We start from the raw sequence: 25,419 nt of genomic DNA, 5'->3' as shown, positions 1-25,419 counted from the left end.
CTATTAATTGCCCTGTCGGCGAGGTCTGACATGCATGTGGTCAGGGCCTTGTCACACGACTTTGCACTTTATGGGTGTTTCTTCCGATGCCTCATGGCTTACAACGATGGTTCTCGGAATTACCATCTGATATGATTTTTCGACTATATGTTCATATGATTGTTGATGATTGTTATCATTTTCTATGTGAGTACGAGGCTATTACAGCCGATGGTTGAGGGCCTTTGGCCGGAATGGGTGTTAGACCAATGGTGATACGCAGTTTGCTCAAGTACAATACTTATCATTCTTGTTTGGATAATTCTCATTGTTGTGCAAGTTTTAACTTTTCTGATGGAGTTTCTCAGACTCTATTTAAACTGTATTATGTACCGGTGGGAGATTTAAGACTGTAGTTGTGTTACTAAGCGTTAAACTAGCATAATCCGAAGCCTCCGGTCCTGTAATAGAATCAAAAATTAGCTAGCATTCGCGCCAAGAATTTTCAATTCTATTAAGGACACGGAGGCGAGGATTATCCCACCCGGTTTATTACAGTATTGGTAATAATTACCCACCCGAATGTACTTGATATTCTGTATCAGCAGAAGTTACGGGTTTTTCCTGTCTCATTCCTTTCAGCTTCGAGTAAAGAAGAAGGAGCAGGTGTTCTTCTGGCTTAAAAGACGTGATTCGTCCAGTTGACGATGGTTCGCCATGTTGAAGGATGTTTCTTGAGATTCATATCCGTGAAAAGGACTGGATTTATTAATGTTTGTTCTCCATGTTGAAGGATGTTTATTGTGACTCATATTCCGTAAAATGGACTGGATTTATTAATGTGTGGACTGTATATGTTCGAGCAAAGAAAGAGGAGGAGACACAGGATGCAGCAGCTCTTATGGGGCTATACAGGATGTGATGTATGTACAAGCATCATGGGAAATGTAGTTTTTATTGCATACAAAACGTTTTTCATTGGCTGCTGTGAGTGGCAAATATAAGAAAGAGAAGCATAATCCTCGCCTCCGTGTCCTTAATAGAATTGAAAATTCTTGGCGCGAATGCTAGCTAATTTTTGATTCTCTCTTCATATTTTATGTAAACGGGCACTTTTCGGTGTCACCGTTCAATTTTGCTTGTGCGCGCATTGTGTGGAAGGCAGGCTTTGATTTTAACCTGCAGTTCTGGTTTTCTTTTCAGGTTCACAGCTACGGGACCGTCTCTCGCTCCTTCGCGGCCGCACTTGCTTACAGAGGTTCTCAGCATGGTGCGGCCCTCCCGCCGCTAGGGGTCCGCGCGCCCGTCACTTCGCGCACTTGTAGCGCATACCCCCCTCAACCCCCGCATAGCCAGCAAGTTGTTTCTTCCACTAGCGCTCGGAGAGGAGACTTGCTCGGCTGCGCCTATCGCTTCATGCTGGGGAAGTTCAGTATTATCTAGTTTAGCACCGCTAGCGCTTGGGCATTAGATTTTGTGAGAGCCCTGCCTAGAGCAACTCACTCTCAAAGCGGGTAAGACACTCATTTGCATATTGGGACTGGCCCAGCCAGTCATACCCTCATTATTAGTAGGGAGCAGTGGTCCCAGGGCTTAATTTCCATAAATTGCTACAGGCAATCTTTTATTAAAGGGTTCTCATTCCCTACCATTACCCCTATTTTGTGCTTAATTGTGCAGTGACCTGCTATGGAAAGTTATGATGAATATTATTAGGAGGAAGGGGAGGAGATCACCTATATGCCCATCGATGATCACTTCTGTCAGGTGATGGACTCCTCTATCCTCAAAGCGGTGTATCAAGTGGTTGCGCCCATGGAGAGGAAAATTGAACGACGTCAGGTTCAATGCCAACAACCCCTCCTTCGAGGGAAGATTTGACGGGGTCTAAGAACCCCCTACCTCCGGGTGAGCCCTCCACTAGCGTCCTAGAAGCAAAACGGAAGCGTCCTGAAGAGGACGGTGTGGATTTAGATGCTTTTGCACGCCTTAAAAAAGCGTTTATGGATGCCCAGCAGAGATCTGGCAGGACCCTCTGGTCTCCTGGTTGCTTCGCCTGAGGGTGATCCAGATGAGTCCCACCAGACGTCTGATGGGATGGCGAATCGAGTAGGCCCTGGCTCCCAGCAAAAGGGGATCAGTTAGCCCTTCTCGAGATAACTAGTGACATGCTTAATCCCGATGACCTCCTTCATTCTAGGTCCGCGGACTGGGTTCCAGCCCCTAAATTTGCTGCCTACATGGCGGCCTGGTTACGTAAACCGTTAGACAAGGAGGTGAGGAGTTGCCTGAAGGCAAAATGCACAAGAGCGGCGCTAGAGGGCAAAGTTTTATTTATTTATTTATGCATTTTTATATAGCGCGCACTTTACCCGAAGGCGTCAGAGCGCTTCACAATAGGACCAGAAATGAAACAGAATGAGAAACATTACACAAGAACAGATTACAAAAGCATACGTTACGTTACATAAGGTAATAGTGACAATTGTGAGCAAACAAAATACACCAGGTAGTAAAAATTGTGAGCAACCAAAAATACATGAGGTAGTAAAAAGTGCACAAGAGGAAAAAGTGACAAGTGTGCAGTTACAAGAGAAAACAAAGTATAATTTGCGGTATAATACTGCAATAGGTGCTAGACACTCAGGCACAAAAACAAGCGTTACGTGGGTAAAGGTGGCACTTGTGCAAGTATCAAAGGTAACAACATGTGAGAGGTAGCAAACCGTGTGATACAAGGGCAAAGTGGTGTGAGCATGTTACAAAAGGGCACCAAACACAAGTACATGGAAAATACTGCAAAAAGGCAGACACTCCAACCACAATAACACACTGGGAAGGCACTTCCATGGTCATGGAAAGTAGAAATTTTCAGTAGTGGGAAGTCTTCCTCCAATAACATGAGGACGTGAATTACTTTTGGAGGTGTCTCTGGAGGAGGAGAACTTTGAGGTCCCTTTTTAAGGCCTGGGAGGAGGCGGTGGTCCGGAGCTGAGGCGGAAAAGAGTTCCAGATTCTCACTGCGTTGCCAGAAAAGGATTGGGACATTGTTCTCTCCTTCTTGAAAGTGGGAGGTTCAAGCAGTAGATTGGGGCTCACACTGGAATTGTGTAATTGAATAAAGTGGCGGTCACACTGGAATTGGACCCCAAGATGGCCACTTTCTTGGCTAAATTCATTTGTGACCCCAAAAAAGGCATTGATCGCTCGTGGAGAGCGTGCCAAGATAAGCTTTTAGACACAGCAGGTCCCTTGGCAAAGATCCTGGACATGGTCGAGGATGCCAAGGCCTCGGGTACTCTCATCTCCCCTGATATTCTATCTAAATGGGCCCAGTGGGCGGTTATTTATCTGGGGGAACACCAATTCAGCAATTTCTACAGAGAGGCACAGGTCTTTACTTAATAATATAGACCCCCAAGTTTGGAGATCTGGCCACCTCAGAGGCTGGCCCAGTGGCAGAGGGCAATCTCTTCGGAGAGGAGATCACTTTGTGAAAGAGTTGGGCAAGTCTGTAAATACATTCAACTCTTTAGAAAAGGCCCAAACATCTATTAAGTGGATCTTCACCCAGAGTGTTTTGGGCGCAGCCAGTCGCGGTAGGGGGACCTCGACCGGCCTCCTTCAAGTAATTGAAGCCGTGGAGAGGAAAATTGCAAGATCCAGAGAAATATGGAACCTTCTACCCTACCAGAACCTATCCACGCCGTAGAGATGGCAGATGCAGAGGAAATGGTTCCTACAACAACCAGCAAGGTGAGACTTGAGTACTTGGGGGATGTAGAGATTGGAGGCAGACTGCAGTTTTTTTTTCACAATTGGTCTTCTCTCACCTCAGACGCCTGGTTCTTACAGATGGTTGCAGGGTTCCACAGAGTTTTTCGAGTTGCCAACTCAAACGTTCAGCCCGCAACCCCTGTATTTTTAAGACCAGGCGGATTGGACTAGGAGGTTTCGGAACTGTTGCGCAAGGGAGTGATCTTCTTTTCGACCTTGCATCCTCGTGGTTTTCTCAGCAACACTTTTGTCGTGGTGAAACGGGCCGGGGGTTTCTGCCCGGTTATAAACCTCAAGGAATTCAACAAGTGGCTTGTTTACCGCCACTTAAAAATGGAGGGATTCACCTCCTTCGGGACCTCCTACAGTCACAGGACCGGATGGTGCGGCTGGACTTGAGGGACGCATATTTAAGGGTGCCAATATTTCCCCCTCACAGACGTTTCCTGCAGTTCCAATGGAAATTACAGGTCTTCAAATTCACCTCACTTCCTTTCGGTCTGTCCTCCGTTCCTTGGTGTTTCACCGAGGTAATGAAGCCAGTGGTGGAGCGCCTCCGAGCAGAAGGCGTACATCTCATAATTTATTTGGACGATATACTCCTTCTGAATCTATGCCCCTCTCGCTTGCTCACCCAGCTGCAACAGGCAGTGACGCTTCTGGAGTGACTGGGGTTTGTGATCAACGAGTCTAAGTCGGTCTTCGTTCCTTCTCAGAAGATGCAATTCTTGGGCTTCATGATAGACTCAGTCAAGCCACTCTATCCCTTCCGTATTTTAAACTCTCCAAGATCAGACACAAACTGAAATGGACGATGGCGAAACCCACAATATCCTTACGGCACCTAGCCAGGGTGGTGGGGCTTCTGTCTTCTTCCATACAGGCCATCTTTCCGGGTCCCCTTCACTACAGGGCCCTTCAGCGCCTCAAGGCATTTCATTTGAGCACGGGCCTTACTTATTCACAGTTTGTACCCCTCTCAGAGGCCAGCACCGAACTTCAGTGGCGGATTTCACACATGGAGGCCTGGAACGGTGGACCATTTTCTGATCTCAACCAGTCCTGGTGATCGAATCAGATGCCAGCGGTTCTGGTCGGGGCACCCTCTGCGGAGAAGTTTCTACCGGCGGAAAATGGTCCTCCTCCGAACAAGATCTTCAAATCAACTGCCTAGAATTAATGGCAGGTTTTGTCGTGGTGAAATGTTGGACCAAGAACTAGGTTCAATGCTGCATATTGCTCCAGATGAACAACATGGCCGCGATACACTACATCAACCGTCTAGGAGGCACAAGGTCCAGAGTTTTATCGGACCTTGCACGAGAGCTCTGGGATTACTGTCGGTCCAACCAGGTCTCTCTCAGCAGAGCATCTTCCAGGTGCATCGAATCTGGTAGCGGATTAGAGCTCCCGCCATTGGAAGGACACCAGTCTCTGGAAACTTCATCCCGCAGTCTTCCTTGAATTCCAGGCTCGTTGGGGCCCCTTCTCAATAAACCTCTTTGCCTCTGGAGAGGTACTACAGTTGGTGTCCGGATACGGAAGCTCTGGCATTGGATACCTTCCTTCAGGATTGGAGCGAAGAGCAGGGGTACGCTTTCCCGCCCTTCGCGATGATAATGCATCTGTCAACCAAGGTGAGGAGACAGCAGGCGGATCTGGTAGTGATCACCCAGATTTGGAGATCGCAAGCCTGGTTTCCGGTTCTGATGGAACTTTCCTGGGATTTCCACTCCGTCTACCCCTAGGTTCTGCTCTCCTCAGGGGAATCCACATGAAATCCTTGCCACGGGTGGACTTCGTCTGATGGCCTGGCGGTTTACCGGCAACGCTGGCAGGTGCCAGGCCTTTCAGCAGATGCGGACTCTCTTCTCACCGAATCTTGGGCAGAGAGCACCAACAAACGATACAGTTGCGCTTGGTCCCGTTGGAGGAGTTGGTGTCTTCAACAGGTGGATCCGATGGGGGCAAATGTTGTTTACGTCCCTTCTTTCTTAGCCAAGTTGGCAAAGAAAGGTTTGGCCTACCGGTCAATTAATGCCTTTCGTTCTGCAATCTCGGCCACTGTCCAGTAGATGTCTGCCCTCATGGGGAATGCTTTTAAGGGGTATAAGGTTATCTGTGCCCCCTGTACCTCGTTATTAGGTTCTCTGGGAGGTAAATAAGGTTCTGGACTTGTTTAAATCCTGGAAGCCTAAAAAGTACTTATCTAGAAAGCAAATGTCAGCTAAACTCACAAATCTTTTGTGTCTCATATCATGCCGCAGGATTTCTGATGTACGAGCCCTGGATATTACGGGCAGAGTTTTTACTCCTGACGGAGTTACTTTTCATATTTTTTAGACAAACGAAAACTAATTAAAGGTTAGTGTTCTATCCTGCCTTTCCTGAAGTCCCAAAATTATGTGCGGTCAGGGCACTCAAGGCCTATGAGGGGGCAACTATCGATATACGTCCAGAGGGCGTTAATCAACTTTTTATAGCCCTCACTAAACCACATGAGGCGGTCTCATCCCCCACAATTGCGAGATGGTTCCTTTGGGCTATGCAGCAGGCAGGTATAGATACTTCCCGTTTTGGAGCTCATTCTGTGCGAAGTGCAATGTGGCTTTTTTTCCTAGGGGCGCAGCTGGAGGACATCCTCAATGCCACAGCTTGGTCCTCTGACCCCACCTTCAAAAGGTTTTATTTTAAACTTGTGGTTTCCCTGGTCTCTTTGGTGGTGGATAAGCTTTAAACTTGCCTAATCTGAAGCCTCCGGTCCTGCCCTAGAATACAACATTTCCTAGCTATTGTAAAGGAAAGTTTTGATTCTATTAAGGACGCGGAGACGAGGATTAGCCCACCCTTGCAGTAGCACCCTCTCAGAAGACCTCTGTATCTGTGGTGAGTAAAGCGTTTTCAATTTAGATGATTCCATATGCCTTTGATTGGTGTTTAATCTTTCTGGATTATGATTGCCAATGTTTCTTTTGAAATTGTTTGTGAAAGGTTACTTCTCTAAAATTTACAACTATCCTTCTTTAATCTAGGATCGGATGCTGGCAAAAAAGATTAACCGAAGAAGTGCTTGATGTGGTCACAGGAAAAAAGAGGAGTATAGAGCGTCCCATGAAGGAAGTTGCTGGTGTTGTTGTGAATCTATCTAGGACCCTAATTAGATATCCCCGATTCATGCCCTTATGTGGTTATAACAAAACATACCCTTATAAAGGCATAAGAATCATGTTCATATTTAGCCATAGCCAATGCAGTCCAAATACGGCAAGGCTACTCCCATAGACTCCTAGAAAGTACAACGCGTTCTTTAAACAAACCAAGCCTCCAGCAGCCAGGGAATTCCCCCTGCTTTTGTTTTGATTTGCACAAGAACTCCTGGAGTCCAGAAAGAACTGGGCACCTTTCAGGTATAAATATACCAACACTTGCCTTAAGCAAACACACGGTGGTTTGGAGCAGAGCGGCTATCTACTTGTCCGACGCTCAGCTGATGCGAGTGCTGAAGGAAGCCGACCCTCCCATTTGACGCACTGAGAGAGACGCTGTCTTTTCTCCTGCCGAGAAATCCAGCTCCGGTGTTTCCAGTCACCCTTGCGGGTTGCTGGGAGATCGAGTCCTGAGAGAGAGAGATACAAGACCTCCTTCATTCTATAACCAAGGTACGGGGCTGATTAAATCCTTAAGAGAATTCTTGATTCAGATTCTTGGCAAAAAAACAACTTAACTTAAACTGCAACTTACTTACTCCTTCCCACGTATTAGGCTTAGGTCAGGTACACCGGGGTAGGCGTATATTAGACGCACCAGTTGAGTACGTTAGTCAATGTTTTTATGTATGTATATATTTTATCCGTTTTAAAGTATCATATGGCTAAGAAACCATATCAATGCTTTTACAGTATTATTTCATAATACTACTTTTACTGTACGCACTTTACTTCATGATAAGTATTGCAATTGTGGCAATTCATTTCTCTTGCATGAGAAAGAAGACTGCTCAATAAATAACAACTTTTATTGAAAACGCCTGTCTCTCTATTTCTCTGCACTCCTGGTGAAATTAAGCATGCACGATTGACTGAGTGAAATAGCTGTCTATTGTTTTCACACGACTCTGGAGATATACTCTTTATTCTGAGGGAGCAAAGTTGTCATGTTTATGCGGTTGTCAGAAGTAATCCCTTCTTGTCTATTCAGGGAAGTTAACACCTCCTTGTTTACTCGAGAAAGTTTCTAGTGACCTCTGAGCTAGCTGGCAAACCTAATTAAGTCTAACATATTCAGTAGAGACCTAGATTACCTCAGTTCTACGTCTAAACTGCGGTTTATATTATTCCAATGCGCAGAGCTTTATGGGAATATAGGAACTACACTACATGGCACCCAACGTTTGGTAAGGCGATAATCTAACGCATGACTCTAGGGTAACTCAGTCGTGCTTTTCACACAGACCCCTTTTTCCGTAAATATTCCAAAAGACGTCTGGAGTGGGTAAAAGGTTAAATATCCGCCGGAACTTAGTAGGAAGAGATTCCTATGTATTAGTTTTTGGTTTAGTCAACGTTGAAGGATACACTGTTCCAAAATATTGTGCACCTAATCTTTGTTTCCCCTGAAACTTGCTCTGCAACAAAACTTTCTGTCAGTAAAATGGGAGAAAGTGAAGACGAAAGAGAGAGAGCTAGAATAGCAGCTCAACTCCTAGTGGATGACACAAGCCTCCGAGAAGAAGATCCCGAATGCTATAATCATTCCGGTAAATGTAAGAAGAACTATAACTCTTAAACTTATAGAAAATGCACTATCACCAAGGTATAGTCATATTTGTGGTAGAGGCCCATGAATATCGGCAGACGGTATTCTATTCATGGAAAAATTTTCCAGCAGCACACGCTGTGACACAAGATTTCCACTATTACAAAATAGAGGAACCTCCGGATGAATACGCTTCTTTCGAGGACGTTGAAATTCCACTAACATACCAAGAGCACCTGCTCTGGTTTAATGGCGCCCTAAAACATCAAAATGACATCACCAGGCTCGGTCCACTAGGTAGACCAGGAGCCACATGGCCGGTTCTAGCCAGCTACACACCACATCCTGACATTGAAAAGATGTCAAGTGAAGAACTTTTAGTTAAACTAAAAGAATTAACAAAGGCATACAGAGAATTAGTTCAATTGGCAATGGACGATATAACATACCTCCAAAAATTGAAAGAAACAGATATAGCAGAACAACCTTTTGAACTTGCCAGAATCATAGAAAAATCCTATGAAGAACTAGGTAGAGATAGTTTGGGTGGGAAACCACTAAAACCCCAACTAACTGAAAATCCTGAAAAAACATTTATTAAAAATAACCTCAATACTTCAAAAAAGAGTTGGGAGGGTAATAAACAATCCACTCCCAGAGAAAAATGGTTTCAGTCCAGAGGAAGGTCTCCTCAACGAACAGATAGATCTCCAGAACGAGGAGGCAAGTCTCCCCAGAGGGAGCCCTCCGAGAAAAGATACAACCTTAGAGATAGGGATAAATTGAGGAAACCAGACAGATATCAAGATATTGATACACGTCCCTCTCGATCTTTTCAGACTTCCTCACAGAAATCGGAAAGAAGAGGACGGTCAGAACACAAAGAAGAGCACGTCAAGTCCAAAGACAAGGAACTTGCTCATCAAAGTAAAAAATTACAATTTCCAAAGAAGAAGGTAGCTAGTATTAAAATAAAACATGCCGAGGATTCGGAGAACACAACTGAAAAACCGAGAGTGGCCCCAGACAATGCTAGACAGCGCAGCAGGAGTAACCATAGCTCGCAAGATCCTGATGAATCTTCTGGAGACAGTGGACACGAATGAATACTTTCAAGTGGAAACTGCAGACACCAGAGTTAGCAAACCCCATAAATTATATGAAATAACATTACGTATAGAGGGGGACAAGACTAGGAAAGTAAGGGGTCTCTTTTGGGATAACCTTTCCAAAGGCTGTGACATCCTGTTAGCTGAGAAAGACTGGCCACCAGAGTTTGTCAGGGAGTGCCCTCATGGCGAAGAAATGATTATGCCTGCCTTCTCAAATCATATTCCAATTCATAAAAAATACACATTGGCTAGAAAATGGGCAGTGGCCCAAGCTCCTGCATTATATAAAAATCATGTAGGATGGGATGAGGATTCTCCTCACCATAAAATCCAGTTAAAAAAATCAACCAACTGCACAAAGGCAGTATCCTGTTAAGCAAGAAGCTAAAAAACAAGTCAGGGAGATCTTAGATCAACTTGAATATCAGGGGGTGATTGAAACATGCACCTCACAAATGAACAATCCTTTGTTTCCTGCCTTCAAGCCAGACGATTCATATCGTCTAGTTTTGGACTACAGACACCTAAACTCCTGCTGCAAAACATTTGCAGTACAAAACTCAGACAGTGCAGCACTAATGAATAACATTGTGCGCAAAAAATATAAAACAACATTAGATATCTCAAATGGCTTCTTTTGTCAAAACATTGCACCTGAAAGCAGGTATTTGACCGCTTTCTCAACAATGGGAGCACAAAAACCATTCTGTCGACTCCCACAGGGATTCAAGAATAGCCAGGATTATTCTCAGCAAGGGTAACAGAGTTACTACAAATTTATGATGATGAGGCATTATCATATGTCGATGACATCTATCTTACAGACGACGACCTGGAGACAGACTTGAAAAGAGTGAACACCATAATACTTGGGTTCGCAGCTGAAGGGTATCAATTCAACTTTAAGAAGTCACAAATTGCCCCATCTAACTGTCCTGTTTTTAGGATATGAATTATCAAGTGAAGGCAAAAGCCTAGCAGTCAATTTCTTAGAGAAATGTGCAGTACTCCAAGCTCCAAAAACGCTGAAGAACTTACAATCAATACTAGGTTTCCTGAATTTCGGAAGACCATACATTCTAAATTATGCAGAGAGTGTTAAACCTCTCTATGAATTAATAAAACCTGATTTCAAACCAATTAATTGGACTCAGAAACACACAGAAATTTTAAGATCATTACAAACAGACATGTTAACTAAAACAAAACTGCAAACGCGCAAATGAACGCAACCTTGTAATCCGAGTCATCCCAGGAAGATGCGGATTCACGTACCTGACCTCTGAGGGAGAAACGGTACCAATAGCTTATAAATCACACTTGTACACACAAGCTGAAATGAAATTCAGTTCTACTGAAAACATTCTGACTGCGGTTCAAACTGCTGTAGTAAAAGAAAGAGCCCTCGCACAAGGTAAACAAATAATAATCGTTAGACCAGTACCTGCCCTAGAAGCAGTAACAAGAGCAAGCATTCCAAATGCTAAAGCTCTACATCCGAGATGGATACAATGGGTTAATTCTCTTGCTGCATCAGACGTAATATACGAATCTGATCCTAATTTAAAAACACAAGAATTTCTCCAATATGAATATGAATGTCCACTGCCGACCGAAATCCTTCCTCTAGAACATTACAGCTGTATAAGATATACAGACGGTTCAGCACAACCCGCAGTTGGGGATAAACAAGCATACAGTGCTGCGTGCGCGATTGTTAAAGGTCGTTGGCACGAAGGAAAATTTAGACCACTGGTCACTAAAACTCAATCTCTAGGAGATTGTACAGCTCAGCGAGCTGAACTACTGGCTTTTAAGATGGAGCTTGTAAATAACGATCGTGAATTCCCCAGACTAATAGTGTGCGATTTATATTACTGCGTTCAGTCTTACAATGAATACTTGCAGAACTGGGTTCAAAACGGCTTCAAAGATGCAAAAGGTGGCACAATCAAGCATAAAACGCTTTTGGAACAAGTAGTTCTTTTACAGAAAGAACTACAAAAGACTCACGTGAAGGGCTCGCTTCTGCACATGCTGGTGTTTCCGCCACAGTATCATTATTAAAACAGAGATATTGGTGGCCACGCATGAGGAAACAGACTAGAAACTATGTTCTAGAATGTGAAATATGCCAAAGAATGAAAGTATCAACAGTGAAACGACCAGCACAGACGTCCATTCTAATCTCAGATAAACCACTAGCATGTGTCTACCTGGGCCACTGTGGTCCCTTACAAAGGGATGGCAACTATAAATATGTCATGGTCGCAGTGGATTCCTGCACGAGATTCATTTGGATGTGGCCCCAGCGCTCGGCTGACGCCAGAACGGTTATAGAAGATTTGAGAGTCTTTATCAGCACATACGCAATTGGCATGCTACATTCTGACCAGGGTCCTGCGGTTCAGCTCTCGAGCTTACAAAGAGGCCATGACTAGCATGGGCATTGCATTGCTGTACTCTTCTCCATTCCATCCTGAGGGAAATGCGGTATTGGAAAGAAAAAAACGTGACATAAAGCAATCTATAACAGCGAGGGTATTAGGTTCGGGTGATGGGTGGGTCAAACATCTAACAAGTGTCCAACGTAGTCTTAACAATCTGCCAAGAAATTCTCTAAAAGGTATCACTCCTTACGAACTATTGTTCGGCACTAGAATAAAAATCCAGGACTTAGATTGTCAGACTTCAGTGGTGAAAGAAAAATCCTTTGATATCAAAGATCGTTTGGCTGTTTTACAGGACTTAAATGAAACAAGAAGAAGTCTAAGTAACAAAGTTAAAGCCAACAGCCACTGAAGAGAAACCACCTGTCCCAGCAAGACCAGTCTGGATTCCAAAGATTAGGGATCTAGTCAGAGAAAAGATCGCGGTGAAGAAGGAATTTGGGCCTTCTTACAGAAAAGCAGTACCTGTCTTAGCTGTCAGCGGAACAAGATCAGTAGTACTACCGCCCCTTGCTGGTAAAAAAGAGAACAGAGTTGTATCCATCGACCTGGTAAAACCACAATCATGTGGCCAATAATAAGTAGTAGGCCCAGTGGACTCCCAAGAAATAGCAGAAGACCAAATCTTGCTACAATCCAAGAGGTTCAAACTGAGAGACTAATCACATTTGATAAACCTGCAGTGAATAAAAAAAGGACTATGCAACAAAGCCATGGAACTTGTGCCTCTTGAAACCCAAATTGCAACAGTTCGTCAAGAAATACCAGTCTACAACGATGTAGCCTCAGACTATGCTAATGAAACAAAGAAAAATGCAAAGACTAATGAGAATCCGGAAGCAATAGAAACAATTGACAGAACTGCATCTGGCTACTTCATCAATTTCGATTACTTTTCTGATGACCCAAGTGAGCATGAAGAAAAGCCAGCAACAAAAACTTTCGAAGAAAAAATGAATAACCTCTTTCATCAACTAAAAGAAACATATCTGATTTCACCATGGATTGAATTTTGGATTGTGTTGGGTGTACTTTTCCTCCTACTTTGGCTCATCATGATTTTATGTTTGGGTAGATTTGTTGATGGAAAATATAGTACAATGGACACAGCATGTCAGAACATCAACTTGGTCCTAAAGCCTCACACATCCTCTCACATCGAGAAAAGAGAACTGTCATCAGTGAACATCACAGCCAATCCTATACCCGGTGGGGTAGTATGGGACAAAATGGATTACGAAATCTATGGCCCGATTGAGCTCTTGAAATATCCACACCAGTTCAAGGTTTCATTAAGTGACTTTGTAACACCAAGTACTTTCTCTGATGATTGGGACTTTGAAAATATTAATAATATGATGTCAGATTTAGTAATGTCAGCAAAATTTACAGAACATGATTATTTACAGGGTTCATCGAACTATGAAGAAATGTAGTATTTTAACCACTATGGTCATCACTATCTGCATAAATCTGCTCAACCTAGAAATGTTTTAACTTATAATCAATGGGAACATTGTCCAACACCGCCAAAAGGCAGCTCGAAAACATTTTATGAGAAATTCACATACTTCTCAGGGTTTAACAACAGTGATCCAGAAACGTTTTATTTTAAAATGTTAAATAAGACAGGAATGAAAACAATGTTGACAAATACTAAATTGATTTATTCTGAAAAATGTTATGATAAAATGTCTACATTTGGTTTTGAATTTTGGAAAAACAACATTGAAACAAAAACCATCTGGGGTTCAAAAGACTGGCAGGTACAAGGTCTAGAAGCATTATTTAGAGCCTGCATGATCCCAGAACAGATAATATTCCTGAATGACACCATTCAACAGACAACCTGTCTTGGTTTAGCCAAGATAAAAGACTTAAACAAACCGTCTATTCCGAAGCCCATACCTGATAGTAATAGCACTACAGATGTGGAGATAGACGTATCCCATATTTTACACCAAAACAGAACAAATCCTGATTGGAAAAAATGGTTGATCTGGCCCACAGACACAAATAACTGTCAAGATAGATTCCTGAACAAAACACAGGGGTTCAAACAGACCAGGCCAGACCCAAGATATTCCCAGAGACAACATCCAGGGATAGTTACAACATATAGTGTAGGAAAACTATGCCTTGAGTGGCTACAGAAATCCACACTGCCAGAAATTAAGCAACACTTGACTTTACTTAAAGAAGGTAATGACTTGCGAGATTTCATACTGGGACCTCGCAAACAGCGTCAAAAACGTTTCATATACGCCGTATATACGCTGCTTACAACGAAGCTTGGAAAGTGACACAAATTGAAACTGCAGAAAAAATACGGGAAATTGATCGTATAAATTTGGAAAAATCCCTTTCTGTAGTGGACAATAGGTTAACAACTCTGTCCTCCAGAATTTATTCACTGGACAGCATTGTATCATCTGCTATTGATATAATAGAGCAGGACTTGCTAATGTTACAACATGGTCAGTCCCAATTACGTTCTATTGTAGAGCTAGGCTGGACGTTGCAAAACCTGCGTTCAGGCTACGTGCCATGGCGTCTAATCAACACAACGTCATAATTTTCTATCTTTAACCTTACTGGTAAACAAATCAGTTTGGCACAAAAAGGAGCAGACTATACGATTCTGAGCATTGAAAAACTTGAGAGATTACCATTGACAATGTCAGAGAGACGTGTCATTGAATCGATAATACATGTTACGATTACAATCCCAATAACAACTTTCCAGTTTAAATATTGCCAAAAGTATATACCAGCAGGCCTGTATGAAAGGTTGGGTAAAGGATACATCAAATCATCCTGGAAATTACCTTATACACATAAATGTTATAGTGAAGGGAAAAAAAGAGGTATTTCTTAGTGGTAACAATTGTAAAAAATCACTAAGCGGTACACTTCTGTGTCAAGGTATTAACTTGCATGGAGTCTGCGAAGGTTAATCAAATAACCTTTCATGTCACCTGCATGGCACTCCTTCAACACAGATAGAGCCTTTTTTCAGACAGCTTTCCAACGGCAGCTACGTTCTAATAAGTGACCACAGCTGTTGTGGCATGGTGCCAGGAAAAGCCTATCTCGTAACCGTTACTTCCAGGTTCATTTGCTGTATGCAAGTATTGTATCCTAACGGCAATCCAGACATGGAGGCGGCAATATGGCCTTCTTTGAATATCTCTTCTATTCGAATTGATACTTTAAGCAGAATGAAGTCTATTCTTTTACAGACAACTGTGCCTTTAACCTCGTCCCAAGAGACATATGATCTGCAAGTTGCAAGGACAGCGGCAGAGATACATACCGTATTATCAACAAATTGCCCCGTACATTTCGTAGAAATGTTAGGTCAAATTTTAAACATGTCTGATACCAGTGGCATCGCACATGTATTTAAGACACTTTTTTCGGGACTGTTAGCACCCTTTGAAACAGTTCTGGGCATCTTCCCGAATTTTGTGCATTCTGTATTTGGCGGACTGCCTCTTCTTTTGGGACTCGTAGCAGGAATTTTATTTTTGTTCCTTCTGCTTCGATATGGCAAGCCAAGCAACAGACAAAATGGAAGAAACGATGCTGGCCATACGTTACAGAGAACGGATCACTAAAGTCCTCGACTTTGCCCGGCTAAGAGATCTGAGTACTACCTGGTTTTTTTCATTCAGACCAATCTGGCAGGATTGCATCTTACCTGTGCTTCTATGTCTGCTATGCGGAGAAGAATGCGTGTTGGACGTCTGTCTTACACTACCATCAGCAGTACCTATGGATATCGATACTTTGCTTGGTTCGGTAACGGCTCATGCAACGTGTTGTCCCCAGCGGCTACCTATTCTGATGACGGCATTCGTTGAGACTTCACCATTACGATTAGGTGGCGGTGAAGTACGAGATGAAAGCAGCACCACACAGGTACAACCTTCTGTGAGCATTGCTGATCCAGACATCGATGATAGCAATGATGCTCACATTTGCACAATTTCAGCTTTTTCGAACTTGGTCGAACTTTCACCTACTGTTGTAGACCAATTTTTCGCAAGCCTGTCTGATCTGATGTTCTCTCCCAACAACGAGAATAACTTTTAAAAACAAACGAGCACACAGCGTTCCCGGAACTCTGATTTCGGCCTTTAGTTTTTTGATAAACAACACTACTGAAAACAATTTGAACTATTTTTTCTCCTGACAACGAAATTATTTTTCCATTTCCAAAAATATTTACTTTTTTTTGGCACATGGTATTCTGCTAAAAGTAGAATTATTCTTAGAGAACAGAGCTTCTACTCTTAGAGACACTAGAGACAATATTTTGACTTAGCCTCTAGCACATGTACAGTATTGTATAAATATGTGATGAAATGGTCTCGACCTTCTCTTCTGTATTAAGAGCCATTTCACAAATGTAATTTTCGCAATTCAGCCGATATTTTTATATGCATTATCTGAATGATACCACTGCTTGTACAGTATAATACTCATTTTCGTGTATATACATACACCATTTCAAATGCAATCTGTGTATTTTGGGGTGGGTTGGAAAACACACATGCATCGTTATATGTTTAGTATTGCTTAGTATTTAGTAATTATGGACATTAATACGTGGAGTGGGTTTTGTGAATCTATCTAGGACCCTAATTAGACATCCCCGATTCATGCCCTTATGTGGTTATAACAAAACATACCCTTATAAAGGCATAAGAATCATGTCCATATTTAGCCATAGCAAATGCAGACCAAATACGGCAAGGCTACTCCCATAGACTCCTAGAAAGTGCAACGCGTTCTTTAAACAAACCAAGCCTCCAGCAGCCCGGGAATTCCCCCTGCTTTCGTTTTGATTTGCACAAGAACTCCTGGAGACCAGAAAGAACTGTTAGTTCTTAGTGACGTCTTATGTCCAACCTTACGTCAAACTCGGCACCTTTCAGGTATAAATATACCAACACTTGCCTTAAGCAAACACACGGTGGTTTGGAGCAGAGCGGCTATGTACTTGCCCGACGGCCAGCTGATGCGAGTGCTGAAGAAAGCCGACCCTCCCATTTGACGCACTGAGAGAGACGCTGTCTTTTCTCCTGCCGAGAAATCCAGCTCTGGTGTTTCCAGTCACGCTTGCGGGTTGCTGGGAGATCGAGTCCTGAGAGAGAGATAGAAGACCTCCTTCATTCTATAACAAAGGTACTGGGCTGATTAAATCCGTAAGAGAATTCTTGATTCAGATTCTTGGCAAAAAACCAACTTAACTTAAACTGCAACTTAATTACTCCTTCCCACGTATTAGGCTTAGGTCAGGTACACCGGGGTAGGCGTATATTAGAAGCACCAGTTGAGTACGTTAGTCAATGTTTTCATGCATGTATATATTTTATCCGTTTTCAAGTATTTTATGGCTAAGAAACCATATCAATGCTTTTACAGTATTATTTCATAATACTACTTTTACTGTACGCACTTTACTTCATAAGTATTGCAATTGTCTCTTGCATGAGAAAGAAGACTGCTCAATAAATAACAACTTTTATTGAAAACGCCCGTCTCTCTATTTCTCTGCACTCCTGGTGAAATTCAGCATGCACGATTGACTGAGTGAAATAGCTGTCTATTGTTTTCACACGACTCTGGAGATATACTCTTTATTCTGAGGGAGCAAAGTTGTCATGTTTATGCGGTTGTCAGAAGCTAATCCCTTCTTGTCTATTCAGGGAAGTTAACACCTCCTTGTTTACTCGAGAAAGTTTCTAGTGACCTCTGAGCTAGCTGGCAAACCTAATTAAGTCTAACATAGTCAGTAGAGACCTAGATGACCTCAGTCCTACGTCTAAACTGCTGTTTATGTTATTCCAATGAGCAGAGCCTATTGGGAATATAGGAACTACACTACAGTGTTCTGGCACAGGATTGGCTCATGGCTGTTGGACTTTTTTTCTATCACATTGTCCCCTTGGATCATGGGAAAAGTAGTTTTTCTTAGTGTTATGTAACTTTGGTAAGCTGCTGGAGCAAAATAAACGGAGAAAGAAATGCAGATTGTCTAAAACCGCACTGAGCTCAAATATGTGAAGGACCAAATCACACTGATGCAGCCAGTATAGGGATATAAAATAGTGTGCAGCATGTTAACTTGTAAATATCTGACTACCATTTTAGAATTACAGTTAAAGGACAAACACATCTACTAATATTATTAGGTTTGACAGTTTTCATGGTGGCCAATATTAACTAATGTGAACAATCTTGAAACAGAAATATACACTTCACAGCTGTAGCTTCCTATCTGCTACCTGTTGCATTAATGATATTAACGTGTGTGTGTTAAGAGTTGATCCTCAGAGAAGGAGCAAAGTACCTTTAAAACAGCTAAGGCAGAGGTAACGATTGATCTATTAACCTACAGAAACCAAGTTGTTTAAAAGTTCGTCTTTGTGGGACCATCAAAGTAGATAAAACCAACCTCTATAGCAGAGAGAGACATGAGTGTCTACTATTTTAAGTATATTTGGCCCCATTCCATGTGCTGCATCCAGTTTCGCAGCTGTCAGCCATATTTGTGAAACTCTAGCATCTCTAGCATCACTAAACATCACTCAACATCTGAATTACTTTGATAACATGTATGTTTCCCAACATTTCTATGACCTGGATTCTTCACTTGTCCAAAATAATGTCTCATTTCAGTCTGCTTGGACAGACAGTGCTAATTAGGAACTCTGACTTCATGTTTCTTTCCTAGAGTCTTGCCTGTGTGGTACAAAATTTACAGACTTGAAGGTTAGTTTCCAGACGCTTAAATGTCTTTTCATCTATGGTAGTCATAGGGCTAGAACCAGGGAAGAGTTTATTTTTGCTATGAATGGGTGGCCTCCAATTTCACTGGTCACTAAAGATTTGTTTAATGGAAGAAGAACTGGTTTTCCGATATTGAAAATTAAAGTATTTATGGTGAACTTTGTAATTCCAATTTCATCAGTCGGTAGACCAGTTCAGTGAAAATTAACTTACTATCGTAAGCTTTGCTCTTATTTTGGTGCACTATGCATTGCTCAATAGTTATACCTTACATTCACCACTGGTAGAGGAGCTTTCAAATGCTGTGTAGAGTGGGCAACATTCGTCTGCCATAGGTAAGCTGCCCTTCCGCCAGCAAAAGTTGTGCAGAACCATCTTTGCCTCTTGTGCTCCTCTTAACTGCAAGCAATGAGTTAGGTCACATTTGATAAAACTACTTGTAGTCAATCAGATGACTATTGTAAAGTATGAGAATTTAGCGTGATGTACTGGTTTTTGGATCAAATCTGCATATTCTTCGGATTATATGCTACTTGCAGTTAAAACAATTTTTTATTATTAATGTTGTTCTCATAATCATAAAACCTGCCACAGAAATTTCAAAACACAGGTATCAAGAGTAATGTTCATGAAGGAAGGAGTGTCACTTTTTGTTACAGCTAAGTTGATGGCAGTTTTCTTCTTGATTGATTGCAGTAAAATTGCTAAGCATTTAGCAAACTAAAAGGATCCAGGAGCTTCAAGTAACCTATGAAAAAAATACAATTTAAAATACCAATACACCCTTAAATAGGATAGTAGTTACAAAAGTACTGAAACGGAAAAAGTGCAAATTAGTAAGTAATACTGTTTGGTCAGTAAAATTTGACTTGCAGTTGAAGTGAAACAGTGATACAAGACAAGTGCAGCCACAACATCTCATTTGGTCAAATGCGTTTTGCTTAAATACAACATTAACAAGCATCAAGTGAAGATTTCATTGTTCAAAATTCCAGAAGACATTATGGACCTGCAAGCACTTCGACTCAAAATTATAATGTTCTTTTGTTTTAGAATCGGTCATAATTACTTCAAATCCCCCACAGCATCACAATCAACAGCTGAACAGAAAGCAATCACTATTTCATACTCACTGTGGCATTTCTGATAGCAGTGAGAACATCAATAGTGGTAAGCCCACCCAAAGGGTCGACAGACTCTAATGTTCGGCCAAAGGTCTCATGGAAAATATAGCAGATTCGAGCTCCGCCACATCTGCAAAGTGCAAAACAATTCATTTCTTTTTACCCTTTCAGTACTAACAGCTTTGCAATATTGAAGTGAGTAATAATACAGTGAGGATAAAACGCATCAAATGATGGTAGGGGAAAGCATACAAGAGGGAGTTACAAGCAAAGGCAGATTGGCAGGGGTATATCGGGGAGGGCGGACTACAGGTCAAGCAGCAGGGGAAGACTTGAAAATTAATGAAGAGCTAGTTACTACTCTTCAAATATCAGGTACAAGAGTCCGTAATCCATGTTCTAAATTCCTGCAAATTTTGCCCAAGAAGTTGAATCTACTTCTACAATCATGAATTGATTCATCAAGTATGTTGGACAGACCCCGCTATAGATGAAAATACAAGATCGATGTAAGTTATTCATGATAACAGACAATCTCCAATGCCAAATCAATGGCACAGCAAAGACCGTAAGCTTTCAACGCAGATTGCTATGGCGTATCAGGCACTTTATTCCTGAGAAAAATCGGAAGCCCCTCATTCAAGCCCTTGTTCTCTCTGTAACCGATTATAATAACTCACTAATGAAAGGAATACCAGGAAGCTTTCCAGACCCCTCACCCCTCCACTCCTCCCCCCAACTGAAAGAGTGTATTTTATGTGGCAGCTTAGTTTGTCCCCGAATGCAAAAAATGTGACCAAATTTCTTTAATTGCTTCATTAGCTTCCCACTGAAGCTACATTACAACACAAAATGGCATATAATCACTCGCAAAGCACTGCACTCAGTTACACCCACATATCTAGTAGAAAAGCCAAAAGAAATTCTCTAGTGGCTTGTGCAACTCAAGACTTCCTTTTCCACAGGCCACCAGCCTTCAAGAAAAAGAGAACTATGCCTCATTCGTTATCAGGGAGTGCATTAAAACTTTGGAACTCACTTCCGCTTACTCTGTGTACAACTTCCTGTCCTGCAAAGTTTCTAAATGAACTAAAAGTCCTTCTGTTTCTAAGGTATTTTTCAGGAGTGGCTTAAGCTATCAGTCTCCAATTTTCTGCTGTGAATATTTACATCATATGCACAGACATTTTGTCCCTTCCTCCTGCTGGACCAGATACTCTCTACTTTGCCTATACCTACTACATGTCTTCTCCTCTCTACCTTGTATTCCCTCCTTGGAGTCTCCTCTCTCTGCCTGCTATAAGTTTGCATAGATAGACCTTTAGCCACAGACGCATCCCTGTCCCTAATTTATTTACATAGCACTACATTTTTCTTTCTCGTCTCGCAGTATTATTGCGGCGTACTGTTACATGTTCTTGCTTTGGGAGATATTGCACTATGGATGTTTGTATACATTTTTGTCACATTACCTTCATAACTTCGCCTTACTGCGTATCTTAACAAACATGTCCAACAATGGTACTGTATAGTATATGTAAAATGCTCCAACTCTCTTTGGCCAGGCATGCACTATTTAAAACTGCATGTATATAAATACCTAGTTATATATTCTGTAATCAACGTGCAAGGCTAGATATAAGAGCTGGTCTAAATGTCTGGGATTGGACAATTGTAGTAGTTCCTTGGCTATTGGGTTTGTGCTGGAGACTACAAAGAATTAGGTTTAGATTAACTGTGTTTTCACTTTTAAAATAACATTTTGGTTCACATGAATTTCAGTTACTTAGCAGTGAAGGGACAAACCCAATATCCAGGAGAACCTGGGTATCAACATAAAAACAATAACAATGGCCCGCCTGATCACTGATACTCCCAAATTCGCATCAGTAGCTCAGGATTTGGTGACTCTACACTGGCTGCCAGTCCGTAAGAGAATTGTCTTAAAGCTCTATGCATGGTCTTTAAAGCACTACACGATACGGGCCCCAGATATATGAAACTGCTCTTCCGCAGGCATAAACCAGCACGAACCCTGAGATCAGGGGAACTGGCCCTGGTCACTGTCCCCAGAATTAAAAGAGCTCGCTGGGGAGGCAGGAGCTTCTCCCTTGGGGCAGCAGAGGCCTGGAACAAACTTCCACTCTCGCTCAGACAATCTCAGGACCTGATGGCCTTTAGGAGAGAGCTTAAGACCTGGCTCTTTACCCACTAAGCCCATCCACTCAGACCAGCACTAGCAGCCAGCGCCAGGACACCTCCGGGTAACAGAGCGCTCTACAAATGTGATAATAAATAAATAAATAATAAATTTATTCAGATGCCACTTCATTTACCAAATATGTTGGTTACAATCATGTGACACAGGTTCATTCAACCCCAAGAGTCACGTAGTAGCTAAATGTACCTGAAGGAACCACTGTTTTTGTCTTTATGTATTTCAATTAAGCAAGTACGTACCACATATTTAAATAAATGATTTTATACTACCGCTACAAAGGTCTGGCAGAAGAAGTACGTTCAGCACTGAGCATTGTTTCTATGTCAAAATCTTTCACATTTATTTAAACACATCTTTAATATGCAGCACCAGGTGACCTACATGCAAAATATCCTATTTAAAATACATCAAGATCTAGATTCACTGTGCCCCCACCTTCCTAGGGAGTTTAATTTGAAAAATGAGCGCTGGTGCCCAAAGCAGTGCCTAGAAGTGCCTGGCTTATGCTATTAAACTTCAATGCACTGAATACCAAGGCTGTGTAGTGCTGAACCAATGTCAGCCCTCTTTAATCCACTACTTGACGGTTCCTACCATTTTATCTCACTCTTGCAGGTTCCTTTTTAGGTCTCGCCTAGCGATGAAGCGATGCTGCTCGCTAAGCGACATCTATTGTCGCCGGCTTGCATAGCGAAGCGGGACAGGAGAGGTGCACGAGCTTGTAAACACATTGGAGACATGCGCTGTGAACGTGCTCTTTTGGAGCAATGAGCTGTTAGTGTGTACGGCGGCATTAGCAGCATCTCTTCTCGCGCTCCCCGCGCTTTCCCTTTCACGAGCAAGGGCGCCTGGACAGCCCATGTGCACACTCACGGCGTCTTGCGCCGATCGTTGGAGTTGCCTGCTCTCACTCACGTACGCTCCGCTCTCATGGCTGAGACCTCTGCTTCAAGCCCAGAAGGCGGCAGGCAGAGAAGCGAGCAGATACCGGGAGCACATGGGACAGCATCGGCCCTCCACCCTCTCGTCCCGCCAGCTCTCGCACGCGCTCCCTGCGCACACCCCCTCATCCATAATTGATGCCTGCTTTGGGCAGATGCTTCGGGCCGGGGACTAGAGCCTCTGCTAAATTTATGGAGCAGAGAGGGAGCAGGCTGGTGGATCAGGTATTTCACTTTCTTTTCCGCTTGGCGCTGGCGTTGCATCACACGGAGGGCACTACGGGTGTTAATCTGTCCCGTGCCAGGTGAGCCTCTCACAGGCACCATAAAACATATGTCCCTCGTGCGGCCACCACAAAGCTGCAGTTGGAATCCAGGCGTGGGTGGTACATGGAAAGGCACTGAATGCAGGGCACTGGTATCTGGTTGGCATCTTGCCACAGGACCAAGGGAAGCCTCACCATGAAGTAGCCCTTGACTGGCGCCAAGTTGACGGGAAGGATCTTAATTGGTCCATTGTTACTACCCACTATGAACCCGCGCATTTTACGGTTTGAATGTTCATACTCCCACCAGGATAAGATGTTAGGGGCAGCGACACCCGGCTCAACGGTGTCGCAGGAAATGATGGACTCTTTCCCCCTCAATGGACGCTGAAACTCCCAAACTGCTATGTTTCCATATTCAAAGAGGGCGGCTAGGAGAATCGAGCCCACATTGAGAATCTGGTTGTTGTGGGTTTTTTTTGTGGTAGTGCAGAGTCCCGACCACTCCATATACTTTGGCGTCTGCATGCGTTGCCGCCGCTGCATCTCTGCTTCGGAGAGGTGACACTTGCACTGCTTGAAGTTGGCTTCGTGGAGCTCGTTTCAATAGAGCTCGGTTTGGTCCACCAGAGGCATCCACTGTCCTTAGATCCACTTCACCATCCTTAGAAACACTCCAGCATCTTTAAATGGAACTGTCTCCAAAAGTATGTTTTGGCAGCTAAGGGGGTAGGGGCTGGGGGGTCACAATAGATTCATCACGTTGCACCCAGTGGACAGGTATAGCGAGGGTCCAGTTTGACCATCAAAAAGTTAGAGTTCAAAAATGGAGAGGGCCACTGGAATTATGCGATCCTGTGTTTGCTGCTTCTGCTTTATTTTGCATAATTATCCCTCATCTGGCGCATAATCTGTAGATAAATTGTTTCTAACTCAAAAGGATAACAGCGTACTGAAAACTTGGCGATATATGTTCACACTCTTTGGAAGACCCTTTATAGACGTTAGCTGGTCATCTTTCAGTTGCTTATTTATATATTTGGTTGTTAGACTGGTACTAATGAGGTGACATTTTTGCCCAGACAGTATTTCCATGTGTAACACGCATTTGCAATACAATATGTCTCACATTTGCGAGAGTTTAACGTATTGGCATTGTAAATGACAATGCCTTTAATTTAGGTTTTAAAAACCAACACATAAATAAAAAGCATTGCCATTTACAATGCCAATAGCTCAAACTCTAACAACTGCGAGACCTATTGCATTGCAAATGCTTGTTCCCTTAGTGATGGTTTTGTTCTTCTTTCTCTTCTTCCTTTTTTCCCCCTTTGTGTGTTATTCCCTCTCTTGCTCTCTGGAAATGTCTGATAAGGAAAATAAGTGATGGTCCTCAAAAATAAATGCCTGTGGCCTCCACTGGCAACCACTGCCTCAAATTAAGCACTGCCTTCCTCCTACCTTGAGATAACCAACAGTTCATGAGAGGTAACAAAATGAGATAGCAGCTGAAACCTTTCAAAATAACCGTAACAGTTCACATGCAAAGCAAAGATTAATTCTTGGTGTGCCCTCAGGGTGCTAATGCTTATCATTTAATAGACACCCATTTTAATCTGAGAACAGGCAACCGCCTGGCCACATCCTCTCAAATTCTCACACATGATTGGAGGGAAGGCACAGAATCACAAATAAATCAAAGCCATCCATAAAACATGGGGGGAAGACGGCAGGATCAAAGCAGACCTATAAAAGCAATTAGAACAATGCTTACAGCTCTGAAGTTTCAATATATTTAGCAGTCCCTTCAATTGTGTTGCAATATTCAGTTGCAAATTTGGTGATAAGCTGCAATAAGGTTGCACTCTGGTCTTCCACGGGCTCCCCATAGCTGTTCAGCAGAGTCTGGTATTGAGCAGCTAAAACATTTATTCTAGTCTTTAACTCAGGCAAGCAATCCCGAATATGATGCATTAATAACCTAGAGAGAAAA

General features: G+C 42.7%; 1 protein-coding gene across 6 annotated transcripts in view; it reads right to left on the bottom strand.

The window, feature by feature from the left end:
- Positions 1–25,419, bottom strand: part of DNM1L (dynamin 1 like) — a 747,198-nt gene that overhangs the window by 285,864 nt on the left and 435,915 nt on the right. For all 6 annotated transcript variants that reach the window (XR_013606882.1, XM_078673807.1, XM_078673806.1 and 3 more), the window contains 2 exons: positions 25,201–25,407; positions 20,008–20,128 (listed from right to left, as the gene is read on the bottom strand). Coding sequence is in view for 5 of the 6 variants with exons in the window: in XM_078673807.1 (XP_078529933.1) it covers positions 20,008–20,128; positions 25,201–25,407 (328 nt within the window). In the remaining variant the exon portion in view is untranslated. The remainder of the gene's footprint in view (positions 1–20,007; positions 20,129–25,200; positions 25,408–25,419) is intronic.

Source organism: Lissotriton helveticus, chromosome 1_1, assembly GCF_964261635.1.
Source record: "Lissotriton helveticus chromosome 1_1, aLisHel1.1, whole genome shotgun sequence".
Classification (NCBI taxonomy): Eukaryota; Metazoa; Chordata; class Amphibia; order Caudata; family Salamandridae; genus Lissotriton; species Lissotriton helveticus.
This window is presented reverse-complemented; position numbering and strand designations above follow the sequence as displayed.